The sequence below is a fragment of the Rhamphochromis sp. 'chilingali' genome (assembly GCF_963969265.1).
Source record: "Rhamphochromis sp. 'chilingali' genome assembly, chromosome: 2".
NCBI lineage: Eukaryota > Metazoa > Chordata > Actinopteri > Cichliformes > Cichlidae > Rhamphochromis > Rhamphochromis sp. 'chilingali'.
Window position 1 is genome coordinate 45,917,343 of NC_137930.1, and position 15,434 is coordinate 45,932,776.

The following is a 15,434-nucleotide window of genomic DNA, read 5'->3' on the forward strand; positions in this document are numbered from 1 at the left end:
GTACTGTACAACTATTCTGGTGATCGTTATACTGTAAACTGGAGGGAAATGCTGAGAATATAAAATGACAGAATAAAAGAAGCCTAATAGATGAGGGGAGAAATCACTTTGGCATTTTTTCCCAGGAGGGGGTAGAGTAACCCTGTGCTCTCTTCCATCTGAGATTTTATTCCACACTTGCTTCTCCCCCTCCCTTTGCCACTATTGCCAAGTGCTTATTGGTGATTTTAAGATTTATCTGTTGTGAATTGTTGCTATATTTAAAAAATAAAAATAAAAAAAAAATCCTGAATTGGTAGATGGATTGGGGGCCTACCTGGGAGCATCTTCTGCATATTGACCTTGCTCTGCTGGAAGAGGTCAGTGAGCCACTCACGATCCTTGAGCTTGGCCGTCTGCTGCAAGCAGAGCAAGAAGAGTGGGAAGTGGGTTCCGTTCTCCAGGGGGTGAGCCAGCTCCGCCACGCTCACCAGCTCTGCGATGATAGCCCGAGCCGCAAACTGGGCCAGATAAGACTTCACCAGGGGCACGTCCACCTCGATCTTAGGGCACTGGTCCAGGACGTTAAGGAAAGCCTAAAATGAGTGAGGGGAGAAAGAAAATACCTCAAGCATGAAGAATAACACTATGCCCTTCTGGGTTCAGTGACATACGATGTAATTAGTCACAAATAATTACATCAATCTCAGTGAAATAATTGTGAAATAATAAAAGAGCTTTTCTTGTCTTTAAACGTACTGAATGTGTTTGTGCTCAAACACAGAAATGCTCTCCAATACTGAATGAACAGCAGACGTACCTGCATGAAGTTCTCCCCAGTGATGAGGCCCTCAGTGCGGAGTGTGTGAATCAGAGTGCTGGCGTGCTCTTTGTCCTCATCTGGACAATCCAGGGAGCACACAATGATCTTACTGAGCATCTCTGGCAGGAAATGCTTTGGAGCCTTCATCTCTCTCACGCCACTCACAGCCTCAGTCAGGTTCTTAGTGTTCAAGTACTCAGTCATGATTGCCTCCTAAACGGAGTAGGCAAGCACATGAACAGAACTGAACCGTGGTCACTCTGATCACCCAGCATAACAAACTCATCCGTAGGTCTTGTGGTTTCATCTACTCTGTATGCACATGCTGAGGAGGTAAAATGCTTCAAGTCTAATTCATCTTTTTAGTAGCAAGCAGATTATCTTGCAGTACACCAAAGTGCTTACATAAATATATTTTGCCACTTCTATATTTCACCAGTGATGAATAGAAACTGCTAAACAGGGAGGCTTACCAATATTTATAAGTGAACTGCTTTGCTGTTATGGTTACATCAGAGAGTGTAGCAAACCTTTTGGAAAACTGACCTGCAGTTTTAATTCAATTGTGAGTATGCTGTGGTAAAGCTTTTTATTCATGAGGATTTTACATGATTGTCAAGTGTTGCTTCAGCCTGGAACATATGCTTATGTGACAGAAACTGTTCTCCCTACCGTCATTTTAAGAAGCTCCTCCTTTGCAGGAGGTGGTTTCTTGTTAGTCTTCTGCGGTTTCTCTTGAATAGGTGGAGGGTTGGTCTTCAGGCCAAGCTGTGGAGGCTGAGGGCAAAAGTCATGTATTTGAGTTCACAGATACAGCTCTCCAACAAAATGACACTTCAATCTGTGATTTAATGTTTGCTGTTTATATGCTAGTTGTACAACAACCAGTTTTTTTGTTTTTAAAAACTCACCAACTGTTCTCTTAGATTAACTCACTGACAAACAAGTAGACACTCTCATACCTGTCCCAGAGGGGGAGTCTGAGTGCGTGGGGGTTGGGCACTGGGAGGCATCATGGTCGGGATCTGGGGCTGGAGCTTGGGCACCTGGTTCTTATTGAGGAGGAATGACTGAGCAGGCCTGAGGCTGATCTGTGGGGCCATGAGGCATCATGAACAAAGGAGACAATAGTATTAGTCTTTGTATGTAACAAAAACAACTCAAGTTCCATATCAGCTATAAATAAAATGCCCTCATATCTCATAATCGCAGTCAGCGGACCCTGTTGCCAGTTTGAATAAAAAGGAGAAGTGGAGGAGGGACAGAAAAGAGGAGATTAAAGACAGAGACGATAGTAAAAGAAAGACTAGCAGCAGGTTGGATTCCTCAGAATAACGCGTCTTTTTATAATCACTGGGCATCACGACTCAACACAGGACATTAGGAGAGCAGAATGCAGCCTTTACAGGCTAGTGTAAAACATTTGATGTTTTAACTTTGTTAAATCTTTTTTTAGTATGACACACACAAAAATAAAAAAAATAAAAAAAAGTTTTTGGCAACAATTAACTCAGCCACGCTAGGAGCTACTTACCTCGTCAGCATTGAGCTGTCCTTTCTTGCTGAATCGTGGAGGCATGTCCTTGGACTGGACCTGCTGCTGGGCCATGTGGTTTTGGTTCTGGTTGAGGAAATGCTGGTTCTGAACCTATAAGTGTTCACACAGGCAAAAGATTCAAATGATCAAAGACAGTCAAAAGCAGCTAAACAGGTTCTATAATTTGTTTCCCCATTTCCACACAGCTTTAACCTGGAGAACTTTAAGACTAAACTAATGTAAACTTTCAAAAGCAGGCTACCTGGTTGGACTTAACAAAAGACTTGGGCCCCATGTCAAACTGTGACTGAGGTGGAGGGGCAATGTGGCCACCGTGGCCATTGAAGAGTGGGTTGGTGCGATGGCGTCCCATAGTAGGCGAGTACCTGTCCTGAATAACCCCCGGGCCAGTTCCAATCCCACTGCCTGAGAGAACAAAGATGTTTTAAGATGGCCTCGTACAACAAAAACAAGAAAGGAAGTGCACAGGCATACATGATACAGGAACAAAACACACCTGGCATCTGTCCAAACATGTCAGCCAAACCCCCAAGAGTCTCCCTGTCCAGTTTCATTCTGCTGGGCATGAAAGGGCTTTCCAGGAAGAAGTCCATCCTCATCCCCTGAGACATGGGTGCTGGGATGAAAACACCCAAATCCTACAACAACATGCATGACAGAATCAGTCAATAACTGTGCCACAGTCCAGAATTCAAATTCAATATTAACCATTTTGAAAACTCTGAACTAAATTAAACACATTTCAGAGTGGAAACCTTTAACTGTCTGCTTACTTCTCGCATCACATTTATCACAAGGGACTCCTTGCTAATGTACAGAAACGTAAACAGAATGAACTGAACCCTTAAATAATGGACTCGCCTTCACTGCATCTTGACGGATCTGGTTAATTGTCTTTGGTCCGTTATCGATGAAAGCCTTGCGGGGGACCCAGTTGTTTTCTCGAAGTTCCACTGTATCTTGCAGCAGGAAGCGGATCCTAGCGGGCAACTCCTTGTTGTTCATTAAGGATCGCATACGGCCAAAGTACTGATCCATTAAAGACTGATGACAGGATGGAGAGAAAAAGGAAGTGAGCAAAGAGCAGTTCGTAAATAAAGTTTTAGAGCTGATTTTATATCAACGCTGGCTGGGTCAATTGCCTTCACGGTTCTGTCTGATGGAGTAAAAACAATAAATGCACCTACTTTTCTTGCATTTAACAAACTAATGATTCAACTTTGTGACCTATGAATGTTAGTTACACAGTCATTTTTAATAAATAAATAAAAAAAAGTGTTGAATTGAGATGTTGTGTTTACACCTTAAGCCTATACACAGCCTCTCCAAACAGCTATAGTTTATGAAAGCTGTCACCTTTGCTTTCTCATGGTCGAGTCTCGGCCCCACTGTTCTCATTATCTGACAGAGGCATTCCAGATCCTCCCCCATATCCTTGAGCTGGACTCTCTTCTTCTTTTCCAGAAGCTTCAGAGCGCAGGGAAACAAGGGAGAATTGTCATGGAATATGTAATGGATCTATATTCTGGTTTATCTTGCAAATAAGAACCCCAGAATTAAAAGATAAGATTATTAAACACAATTTAAAAAAATAAATCCATACTGTCTTGATGCATTTATGAAGGATAGATTCATGGATGAGGTCAAGTTTGCCAAGTTCCCCGATGAATTTAATGTTGCCAAGCATCTTGATCTTGGCAATGGCACGCTGCTCCTCCTCCTCCGAAGTAAGAGGGTTGTCATGTTTGTCATAGACTGAGGCGAAAAGATTATCAGAGGTAAGCAACAAAAAGTTTATGTAACTAACTACACCACGAGGACCTCTTGGGAGATTCACAAAGACAAACGGACTTACTTTCAACATTTCTGGTGCGGTTCTCAAATTCATCTTGAAGCTTGGAAATCAGCAGTCTTCTGAAGGTCTACAAAAACCAGACAAAACCCAATGTTTGAACAGTTAAAAAAAAATGAATTCAAGGCATTTCCATAAAGGTTAACAAAAAGTGTTAGGACTTGCTTTTTTCATCTGAATAAATGGGGATTTTAAAAACAATAGTCATTTAAAAAAAAAAAAAAAAAAAAAAAAAAAACCCCACACAATTATCCTTTTCAAAAGTAAAGAGTTCCTAATGACTTTAAACTGTGTTGAGCAGGCCTAATAAAACAGCAAGGTCACAAACAGAAAAACTTTGCTGTATCACAGACTGAAAAGAATATTTTGCAGCAGAACATCAGTGAGACTCACTGTGCTCTGCTTTTGGGGTGTCTGGATATCAGGTGAAGTGCCATCAAAGTTTGGTGCGTCCTCTGCCAAGCGCAGACATAGCTGAGCATAGAGCGAGCTATATTTCGGCTCTTCTAAGGCTTTGTCTACAATCTGAAATGCAGAAACAAAACCAGGGAGGTCATTAAAGCACGTAGTGTATGAATCACTCAGAGCAGCCGGCCAAGTATAGATGCATACATTTCCATTTAGCTTCGTTCCAAAGAATACAGATAAGTGCTTACCAGCAAGATGATTCCTTTAAGGACGAGTTTTGAATCTACGCCCACATTCAGGAGCTCAAGGCATAGCTTGTCAAACTTCTCAGGCGTGAGTTTGTTGAGTATGCTAACAAAAGAAAAGAAAAAAAAAAAAAAAAGAAAAAGAAGAAAGAGAGGTAGCAAGACTAAATATTAGAATCTGAACACTTATTAGATTTTAAGGATTTTGACTGGATATAATGATTGCCCAAGACCAAAAAGTAGGCATGTGATATTGCCAAGAAGGTTCTGTTTATTGTAAGGGGGGGAAAAAACAAACAAACAAAACAACAACAACAGCAGCAACAACAACGACCAAAAAAGGAAAAAAAAAAAGAAAAAAAAAAAGACAGAAATCCTGAGCTCAGATCCTGAGCATTCTGTGGTCAACACTGGCAAGCTTAGATTGCCAGAGGAAACACTGTCACCCGATCTTTTGTACTTGTGAACATCTCCTGATACATACAAAGCAGAGCTTAAGTGCCTTTAGCAAAACACATGCCATGTAAGTGACTCCAGCCCTACGAAATTCAATACTTCATTTCTAATCAAGTTGGAATAATCTCAATAAGAGGTATAAACACCTTAATGAAAACCAAAATTATATTCTTTTGGTAAGTCCCTTCATGGATTGCCACAGCAGATCATCAGTAGGGCTGCCACGATTTGTCGACTAGTCACGATTACGTCGACTACCAAAATCGTCGACGACTGATTTAATAGTCGACGCGTCGTTTGAAGCTTTGTAAGATCCCAAAAGACGCAGGAATAAGTAGCAGGATTTAAGAGTGTAATAATGGACTGAAACAGAAGATGGCAGCACAGCATGTACAAGGATGCCAGCTGCCGTTAAACCCCGAAGAAGAAGAAGCAGCAGCGTCCCAGAATTCATAGCGCGGCCCAGCTTAGTTTCCAACAATGGCGGCAGCTAGTTAGTTTTAATATTAGAGATGGCACGATACCACTTTTTTATGTCCGATACCGATACCGATATCATAAATTTGGATAACTGCCGATACCGATATGAATCCGATATAGTGTTTTTTAATCAACAAAACTGTTTTTTTAATATCTTGCTGCATTTTGTATAAGTTCATACTCAAGTTTAAAACAACAACTACACTAAAGCTATTCTGTTATACCTGTATGCAAAAAAAAAATTTCATAGTTCAGCAATACTGATCAATCTAATAAACTTAAACCTACACCATCCTCCCTATTCTGGTATTTTAAAGAGTACTTAGCATAAATATTAAGCAACCTAACTAATAGGGTTCCAACTCCCAGCAACAACAAAAATAAATAAATAAAAAATAGGGAACCACCCCTCACGCTCCACCTCATGATGCTTAATCGACGTAATCAACCTTAATTTGATGCAGTGTGAAAAAAAATGCACAGAAATCAATTATTTTTCAAGAAATATTAAATAGATTCAACATCTTTCTTCAACAAAATTGCAGACTGCACAGATGGTACCTTCCCAAAGGAAAAAGTACTATAGCTTACTAGGGTATATATATTAGACTTAATAGTTACTATATACAGTAATTGACTTCTATTCATTTTACATCAAATTAAAACTTTGGGTGCAAGATAATTATTTATTAAAAGCTAGACATTTTAAATGAGAATAAGAAAGAAAAGTATGTCTTTGTGCCCCCTTTTCCCTGTTAATGCCCTATCGGCCCCCCTGGCTAAACTTTGCTAGACCCGCCCCTGCACAGTTACCAGCGTCAGCTACGTAGAAAAAGATCCTCGAGTAGAAAGTAATATTAAATAAATTCTAACAACAGCTGATCAAGCTTAAACGTGCTGCTGTTGTTTATCCGCTGGTTTCCTCTTTCTGGTGCAAAGTGGGCCAAAAGCAAACTAGAGACACGGACTCGCGACAGAAAAGCCGATCAGCTGATCGTTAAGCAGTTTCATGATTGAAGTAGCAGCAAGAAGAGGCAGTCGCTCCATATATCGCTTGTTAAGCTTAACGCAGGAATGCTTTACAAACATTCAGAGATTGACTTACACACTTGCTTTACTTCTCTTGGGATAACTTTGTCGGAGATGAAATGCCGGGTTGCTAGCGAAGCTCCAAATGCTATCCAGACCACTGACAGGTCGGCATGCCACAGCCGCTCTATCACGTGATGCATACTGCTCCGACGTGCTAACGTTCTGAGGTGAGTTACGGTGTGTTGCAAGTTTTGTGAGGTGCTTTCGTGATATTTAATGGATCGGATTACATTTTTTATTTTTCTCCGATATCCGATCCAGTAATTTAGGTCAGTATCGGACCGATACCGATACGTAATATCGGATCGGTCCATCTCTATTTAATATTACTCTTATTATTCTTTCTGGGTCACAAAATAAACGTTTAACATATTTTCAGGCGAGAATGTAGCTGTGTAAACCTCAAATATCGGCTCAGTTTATCAGGACACCACATATTTTCAAAAGCGCTCCGACGTTTTCGGAGACGTCTGTTACCCACTAGCTCGATAGCTAGCCGGGGGCTAGGTCACTAGCGCGGTGAGAACACCGGACTCCCCGCAAATTGTTTTCAAACCCACCGCCGTCTTTCGCTACTCAGGTTAAATATATATGAGTCACTTAGATAAATTAAAAATGTTGTTGTTTGGCTTTTTTTTTTTTTTGTATTTTATTTGTTCCTAAGTAAATCAGTTTGTCTGAGATTAAAGTTATAGTTTTTACACAGCTGAATAAACGTCAAGCAGACAGCTGATTATCAGAAGTGAGAGATGCTGGAGAATATACTCCGTTGTCCTGTTATATTTTAGATAGCAAGGAGTTTATTAAACATCTTGTCTTTATTTTTAGTTAGCACCTTAAAAGCTTAAAGCTGTAAGCTAATGATAGTTATATAAGAGCAGATGCTGCTGGTGCAATAAGCTGTAGTTTTACGTCCAGTGGATGATGATCTGATTAGTCGACTAATCGCATAAATAATCGGTGACTAGTCGACTATCAAAATAATCGTTTGTGGCAGCCCTAATCATCAGCCTTCATCTCACCCCATCCCTAGCATCCTCCATCACACCATCCGGCAGCATGTCCTCCTTCACTACATCCACAAATCTTGTTCAATATATCCACTGACCCTCCTCTGCACATATCCAAACCATCTCAGCCTTGCCTATCCAGCTGTCCCTCTGATGTACTCCTCTCTAATCCTGGCCAAACTGATCACTTCCAATGGAAACCATAACATCTTCAGCGCTGCCAACTAACTCAGGCTCCTGTCTCTTTTCTTAGTACCGCTGACTCCAAACCATCATAGCAGGTCTTACGTCTTGTAAATCTTCACTTTCACTCTTGCTTCTATGCTTTTGTCACAAATCACACCTGAGAGTCAACTCCACCCTGCCAGCACTCTCTTCCTCACTAGTACATCTGTCTCACTCTCATTCACACACAGCCCATGGAGACTCCTGCCTCCATCTTACCTATTCATCACCACAGTAAACAATGACCCACAAAACAAAATAAATCAATACCAATAATAAATTAATTAATCTTAACTCTTAAGCTGGTATTTAACAGATTCCACAGAGGTCTGCACAAAACAAAAGTATAATTTGGATGAAGATTAAACTTGATTTACAGACAGGTTTACTGTGGCATCCAAACACTGATCTGTTTAGATGAATTTGTTTAGTTGTTTAGTCTGAGCACAACTGAAATGGGTTAAGTAGCAATTAAAAAAAAAAAAATCTCTCTCTCAGTCAACCCTTTAAATATGCATCGGGAGTTGAACCTTACCCCCTCACTTTCCTGAAGATTGCATCGTGTCGCTCTTTTTCGTTGCTGGAGTTGACATCTCGTCTAGTGCTTCGTGAAGGAACCCATCTCTGAACGCTTTGCCCTGGGGTTTTCCCCAGGAACTCGCTGTAGAAATACAGAGCAAGAGATTGAGTATACTGGCACAGAATCTCAATTTGTGGTGGGTAAAGTAAAATGCGCAATTGTTCAAGCATAGAGCTTAATACCACACACTCATCACAACAGTGATCCCCGCAGGTCTATCTGCCCCCTCAAAGCATGCAGCAGAGCAGCAATAATTAAAATTAGGTGTTAAATAAAAATAAGTCTTGGTAGCCGGGGATCAGTCCACCAGGGCCTCCGGCTCCTGGCCACTGCCCGGCACACAATGCACCTACGGCACCTCCTGCGGGTGGTGGGCCTGCGGGAGGATGGGCCCATGTCCCCTTTTCAGGCTGCACCCGGCCGGCCCCCATGGACTAAGGCCCGGCCACCAGACGCTCGCCCTCGGGCACCCTCCCTGGGCCTGGCTCCACAGCGGGGCCCCGGTAACCCTATCCTGGGAAGGGTAAACTGTTCCCTCAACGTTTTCCTCATAAGGGTCTTCTGAAACCCTCTTTGTCTGGTCCCTCACCCAGGACCAATTTGCCATGGGAGACCCTATCAGGGGGCAAAAGCCCCCGGACAACATAGACCCTGGGATCCCTGGGACATACAAACCCCTCCACCACGATAAGGTGGTGGAGGGGTTTGTTCTCTCAACATCCTCGAGGTCTCTACAGGAGGCTCCTTAAAGGCACTTAAATAGGGGGAATTTGTTTTGTGATATCCCTTATTTCGTGATCACCCTTAGAGATAGGGTGAGAAGTTCAGCCATCCGGGAGAGGCTCAGAGTAGAGCCGCTGCTCCTGCACATCGAAAGGAGCCAGCTGAGGTGGTTCAGGCATCTGACAAGGATGCCTCCTGGGTGAGGTGTTCCGGGCATGTCCTACCCAGAGGAGGGGACATGCCCGGAACATGTCCCCTCCTCCGGGCAGACCCAGGATACGCTGTAGAGATATCTCTTGGCTGGCCTGGAAACGCCTTGGCGTTCCCCCAGATAAGCTAGAGGAGGTGGCTGGAGAGAGGGAGGTTTGGGCTTCTCTGCTTAGACTGCTGCCCCCGCAACCCGGCCCCAGATAAAGCGGAAAAAGAAGATGGATGGATGGATGGATAAAAATAAGCCTCTCACTAAAAGCAGTCAAAAATATTTTTAAATGGTCAACACAAATGTTAATGCATTGCCAACTTGTTAAATACTTTTTAAAACTCCTTTGTTGTAAAGTGATCTCAGGCTTCCCAGAATGGTAAACACGTTTGGGCAATCTGCAGCTATTATGTTGCATGACATCAGGGTAATCAAGATTTTCTAGTGAATCTCTTCCACACTGGGGGAATGAATAATACCTACTGATTCCTTATTACAACCAATTAGTTTATCACATATTAAGTACACATACAAACCTGTTGCCGACAGTCTTGGGATAGTGCTGAGGTGCACCCCTACCACCTCCTCCCCCCGAAGAAGCACTGCAGAAGTAAACAACACAGTGGAACACTTAAAATTCATGCAGCACTGGTGTGCTTTTTCATTCAACCTTCAGTTGCACTAAAGAACACACTGAGAGAAAAGCACTCACTAAAAATACATTTTTAAAACTGCACAGTTGGATAATTAACTATTGTAAAGAGCTACATAGATATAAAATAACACACCGCACAACACAAAATATCTTTCCAATTAAACTGTAGCACCGCAACTGATCACTGGATTTACAACTATCATCTAGTTTTTGTAATCGCTAGAAGAACAAAGCTCGCTTGAAATCCTATAAGGCACTAAATATACAAATTAATAAAAATTAAACTAAACTGAGAAGTAGTAAAGGTTTGGCAGGGCCAAGAGCTTTATGAATAAGACTCACTTGAGGCACTTATGCCAGTTATTAGAGAGCCAGTAACAGTTTGTGTTTGCTGACAAAGAATTGTTATATTTATGAATTGCATGACAAATTCAATCCATTTGCAAGAAGAAAGGTTAACTCCAAATGTAAAGTCAGCTTGGTAAAAATGCAGTTCTCTGGTATAGCCCTTACTTTTATGTTGTATTGTTGGATCGAATTTAGTTTCCTTCTACTTAATTTATGTGGATTGCATTCAGAAGTTGCTCAGCAAATTAACCCATTATTGCATTAATATTTTTTTGTTGTTGCTGCCATTTTGACTTAAATTATTTAGGTCTGTTCTTTTCTGAAACATTGGTAGTTCATATTCCCAAAACAGCTTCTACTTAAATAGAAGTAAATTAACACCAATAGGATGAAAAGACAATGCTATTGGTGTATCCATCACTGGTGCTTATTGTACATGAGGAGAGACAAAAATGGCCTGGTAAATGGTAAATGGCCTGTATTTATATAGCGCTTTACTAGTCCCTAAGGACTCCAAAGCGCTTTACATATCCAGTCATCCACCCATTCACACACACATTCACACACTGGTGATGGCAAGCCACATTGTAGCCACAGCCACCCTGGGGCGCACTGACAGAGGCGAGGCTGCCGGACACTGGCGCCACCGGGCCCTCTGACCACCACCAGTAGGCAACGGGTGAAGTGTCTTGCCCAAGGACACAACGGCCGAGACTGTCCAAGCCGGGGCTCGAACCAGCAACCTTCCGATTACAAGACGAACTCCCAACTCTTGAGCCACGATCGCCCCCTATAATGTATAGGCTCCACACTCAGGGGTTAAAGTGGGCAGAATGAGCTGGAACTGCAACGTTTAAATGAACAAATATCAGCAAACACAGTATCAGCAAAACTGTCTCTGTGCAGTTTTTCCTCACTGTCTGTCTGCTAGCTAAAGGTACAGCTACTTTATTTCCCAGGGAGCTAAAAGAAGGAGCGATGAAGCCGCTCAGAGACAAAGAAAGAAGAAGGTTATTTCTAAAGTTAAGGAGTACTTTGTGACATTTGAGAGGGAAATTTTAAAGATTTTGTGTAAAAGTATGACAATTAATTAGGTTTTTTTAATGAACAGATATTGGTCAGATATAAACTCTGAAAGGACAATGTCAGGTTACACTATGTTTAGATGGAATTAACTTCAGTTACAATCATTTTGATTCACTCACTGAATTCCACCTTTATATTGCCTGGGTGCTGGAAATTAGCCGTGACAATCCGTGTTAACATCTGCTTTGCTGTTTAACGCAAGTCAGCTGATCACAGCCTGCACACAAAATCTACTAGTGGTCACAACAGACATTAATGTGACATTTCTAAGTCATACCCCCCCACTCTCCACCACTACAGATGATCTACAACTGCCAAATCCCAACCGTACTCCTTTCTCTGTTTAGATGTGGAGGCAGCATCCATCTACAATGCAAGCAACAGCAGCTAGGTAGTTTTTATAAAATTCTTTTAGTTTTTACTCTGCTTGGGTTCTACACAACAGATGCTCAAGCTTTCATTACCATTAAGGTTGAACAATTGTTTCTATTCGTGTGACTTCAAAATAGTTTTATTATTATCATTATATTAACACATGAGGTTCAGCTTCCTTTGCAAAAACAAATTTATTCATACAAAAGACCTTACTTTTCCCCGTTACCTCAGTCAAGTATCTGTACCTCTACTCAAGTGAAGAATGACTGTAACTTTGGCTACCTCTGCCTGCAGATGTGCTGCCTTTATCAACATCCAACCAATAGGACAGAAACCCTTTCAAGGATCAGTCTGTATACCCAACCCCCTTTTTCAAAAGGTCTCACAAAGAATTGCCTGACAGCCATTTTGAGCCTTCCCACATCCTGCTTTGTTCTATAGGCCGGAAGTTCCTGCTCAAAATGCTAGCAGAGGGCTAACCATGGGGAGAAAAAGAAAATTCCATGTTGGCATTTCCTGTACAGGCCATGACTTATTACCTGAAACGAGAAGCACCCCCTTCTGCAATCACACTCTCCACTTTGGCGGCTTGAGAATGAAGAATACTCAAAAGAATAAGAAGAATAGGAAGGGATGGGGAAAACGGTGCTGAGGAAGAGAAAAGGGAATGCAATTAGCCACTATAGGGGCTCTGGGAAAACAAGACAGGCACGGACTACACGATTAGAGAAACGTTAAACAGGACACGATTAGGTTTTTTAAAAAAAAAATACCCAAAGACATTTACACGACTGATAAACAATTCCGTGACTAGGTCTTCCGAGGCCCAGCCACTCACAGAAAAGAATAAATAAAAATAAATAACATAAACCTGCCTCTTTACTTAAGCAAGTTATACACGAACCCACTACAGATGTGTTTGCTGAACACTGATTAAGTGGCATGATAAAACGATATTAAATGTCGAAATGTAAACATTTGTGCAGGTCTTTGCTCGGCTACAACAAAGCAAAGGTGCGTCAGCTAACTGGCTAACCTAATTAGCTAGCCTGGTGGGTCTCTAAAGCCATAGACTACGTCACGACATTGCTAAGATTTTTAGAATTTTTTCCATAAACCGTGTTTTAACATTATAGTTTTCTACAATTTACCAAGTGTTAAATGAGAAGCGTGACGCTACGTGGAAATAGATGCTTGGGGTTACACTGGCTCTCCACAGTTGGTGCTTTGTGTTGCTTTGCTGCTATAGCTCGAAAAGAGGACCAGTCTGCATACCCAGCGCTGCACCGTGTTGCAGTGAAACAGGGCAGGGCAAGCATGGCTGGCTAACGTTTACAGCCGATTCTTCGTGTCGCCATCCCTTGCTGAGATTACTTATACAGATTTCATACGAGTGTTGAAGCGAACTTGGCTGAATCTGTGTGGTGGGACTCGTGAATTTAATCATTTAGCGGACCCATTAACACGTTTGTGTACTTTTAAGTTTTCGTTGGAGTAGCTAAAGGACGACGCCATTTTCTACCTTTATTTAAATTAGCCGAGACATCTGCAAGCTAGGCTATCCACCGGCTCTTAAGCTAATATGCTATAGTTAGCTTAAGCAAGCTGTTGGTAGACGTTTCAATTTTAGCTTACTAGCTAGCAGAAGCCATTTTGGAAAAACCAGTGCGGTCGTGTAAAGGAAAGAAATGTCTTACCTTCACCAAAGCAACTTCAGTTTTGTTTTGTTGTATGACTACCAAAGAAGAAATGAGAAGATTTATAAATAAAGAGGGTTTTGCGTTGGGTATTAGGATAGCTAATAGCAGAGAGATAGCCGCATAAACACACACACACAAACCCCTTACTGGCCGCTTTGTTTGCATTAGCTAGCTGGTAGAGAGCCCAAAAGCTAGTAGCCTTATGGGGGCAGAAATGTCACCAATTTGCATCACCACGCATCTTGTTGCCATGTCAATTCTGTCCAATCACACCAAAGATATGTTTTTAAGGCGTTTCTACTATCCAATGAGAGCACCGCCTTATTTATTTGATTGACACACAATTCAACCTATGGCGCACAGGGACAAATCAACTAATCACTATATTTTTTTCAGTAATTTACAAAACTGACGAATTTTTAAAGTAAAGGTTTTAAAAAAAAATTGTACAAAACGGATTTGATTATATTTGAGTTTAAGTTATGAGAAAATAATTCTTACTATTGACCACTGGCTATTTCTTAATAACCTTATTTTGCTTTTCTGTTCTTTTTTGTAAATACTTTTTTGAATAGTTTTGGGAGAGCTTCACACCATACATTGTGAGTGTTTTCACACTGGGGGAAGCCCCATAGTTCTGTAATGTTTTCCCTCAGTATATATTTTAGTTGGTCATGTTGTTCAGAAAAATTACACTTCACATTTATATGGACTTCACACTCTTACCCTTTTGACTCACCAATCAAATGAAAGTATTTTTTTTATTAGTCTTCTGTTACTAATGGCTTAAAGTCCACTGACAGTCTTTGAAAAGTTTCATTCATTTTCATTCTTATTGTTACATCCCCTGGCTAGTCTAGGGGGTTTGAAGGGACAAACATAAAGGTGGAAAGTGAAGGAGGAGCCAAGATGGTAGTTTTAAAAAGGTTTATTTAATGCTAGTGATGAAATTTGGGTTCAGACTGAGGTATAACTTCAGGGAGAGCCAAGGCCAACATAACAAACAAAACACCCCTGATGTGAAAATAAAAGAAACTTACCTAACTCCAAAGAAAACCAAATATACAACCTATAACCATAACCTACCTAACAACACGTAAACAGGAGAAAACAGGGTGTCAAAACAAAAGGCAGCTCTCCCCTACAAGCAGTCTGAACATGAAAACAAAAAAATGCACATACAAGTCACAAAGGCATGCACGCCTGTACAGGTATGGAAAACAAAATGGCCAGAGGGCACAGAAACACTGCTCCACAGGCCTTAAGTATTCTGATTAACAATTAGCTGGACTCTGAGCAGCATCCAATCAGGACAGAGGAGGTGGAGCTTAGACAAAACATAAGGAGTTAGTTGAGAGAAGAAAACCAACATCCTCCTGTGGGATGTAACACTTATATATAGGTTAATCTCCAGGAAGGAGTTAATCGTGTATAAAAAGAAAGAAGTGTCTCATGCAAACCTTTATGTTTGGATTTTATTTTCGTCTTGTTACTTCAAGTTAGATGAGTGGTTCAGTCACCATGAGACTTTAACCAATGGCCTTTTATTTAAGAGCTCATTTGCCCTGCTACTTTTGTATCTGCTGAATAAAATCCACTAGGAAGTGGTCAGTGGATTTTATTCAGTCCAGTGCCAAACA

The 15,434-nt window shown here is 41.3% G+C and overlaps 1 protein-coding gene across 1 annotated transcript in view; it reads right to left on the reverse strand.

The window, feature by feature from the left end:
• eif4g2b (eukaryotic translation initiation factor 4, gamma 2b) overlaps nt 1-13,413 on the reverse strand; it is a gene marked incomplete at its 5' end in the record, with an annotated part of 15,856 nt that extends 2,443 nt beyond the window's left edge. The window contains 17 exons of the mRNA XM_080862991.1: nt 317-575; nt 800-1,015; nt 1,475-1,579; nt 1,765-1,893; nt 2,337-2,450; nt 2,602-2,765; nt 2,857-2,998; nt 3,222-3,404; nt 3,717-3,827; nt 3,964-4,115; nt 4,216-4,282; nt 4,606-4,737; nt 4,869-4,971; nt 8,664-8,789; nt 10,167-10,232; nt 12,634-12,742; nt 13,299-13,413. Coding sequence (XP_080719117.1) covers nt 317-575; nt 800-1,015; nt 1,475-1,579; nt 1,765-1,893; nt 2,337-2,450; nt 2,602-2,765; nt 2,857-2,998; nt 3,222-3,404; nt 3,717-3,827; nt 3,964-4,115; nt 4,216-4,282; nt 4,606-4,737; nt 4,869-4,971; nt 8,664-8,789; nt 10,167-10,232; nt 12,634-12,742; nt 13,299-13,413 — 2,293 coding nt within the window. The remainder of the gene's footprint in view (nt 1-316; nt 576-799; nt 1,016-1,474; nt 1,580-1,764; nt 1,894-2,336; nt 2,451-2,601; nt 2,766-2,856; nt 2,999-3,221; nt 3,405-3,716; nt 3,828-3,963; nt 4,116-4,215; nt 4,283-4,605; nt 4,738-4,868; nt 4,972-8,663; nt 8,790-10,166; nt 10,233-12,633; nt 12,743-13,298) is intronic.
• Between the last annotated feature and the right edge of the window lie 2,021 nt (nt 13,414-15,434).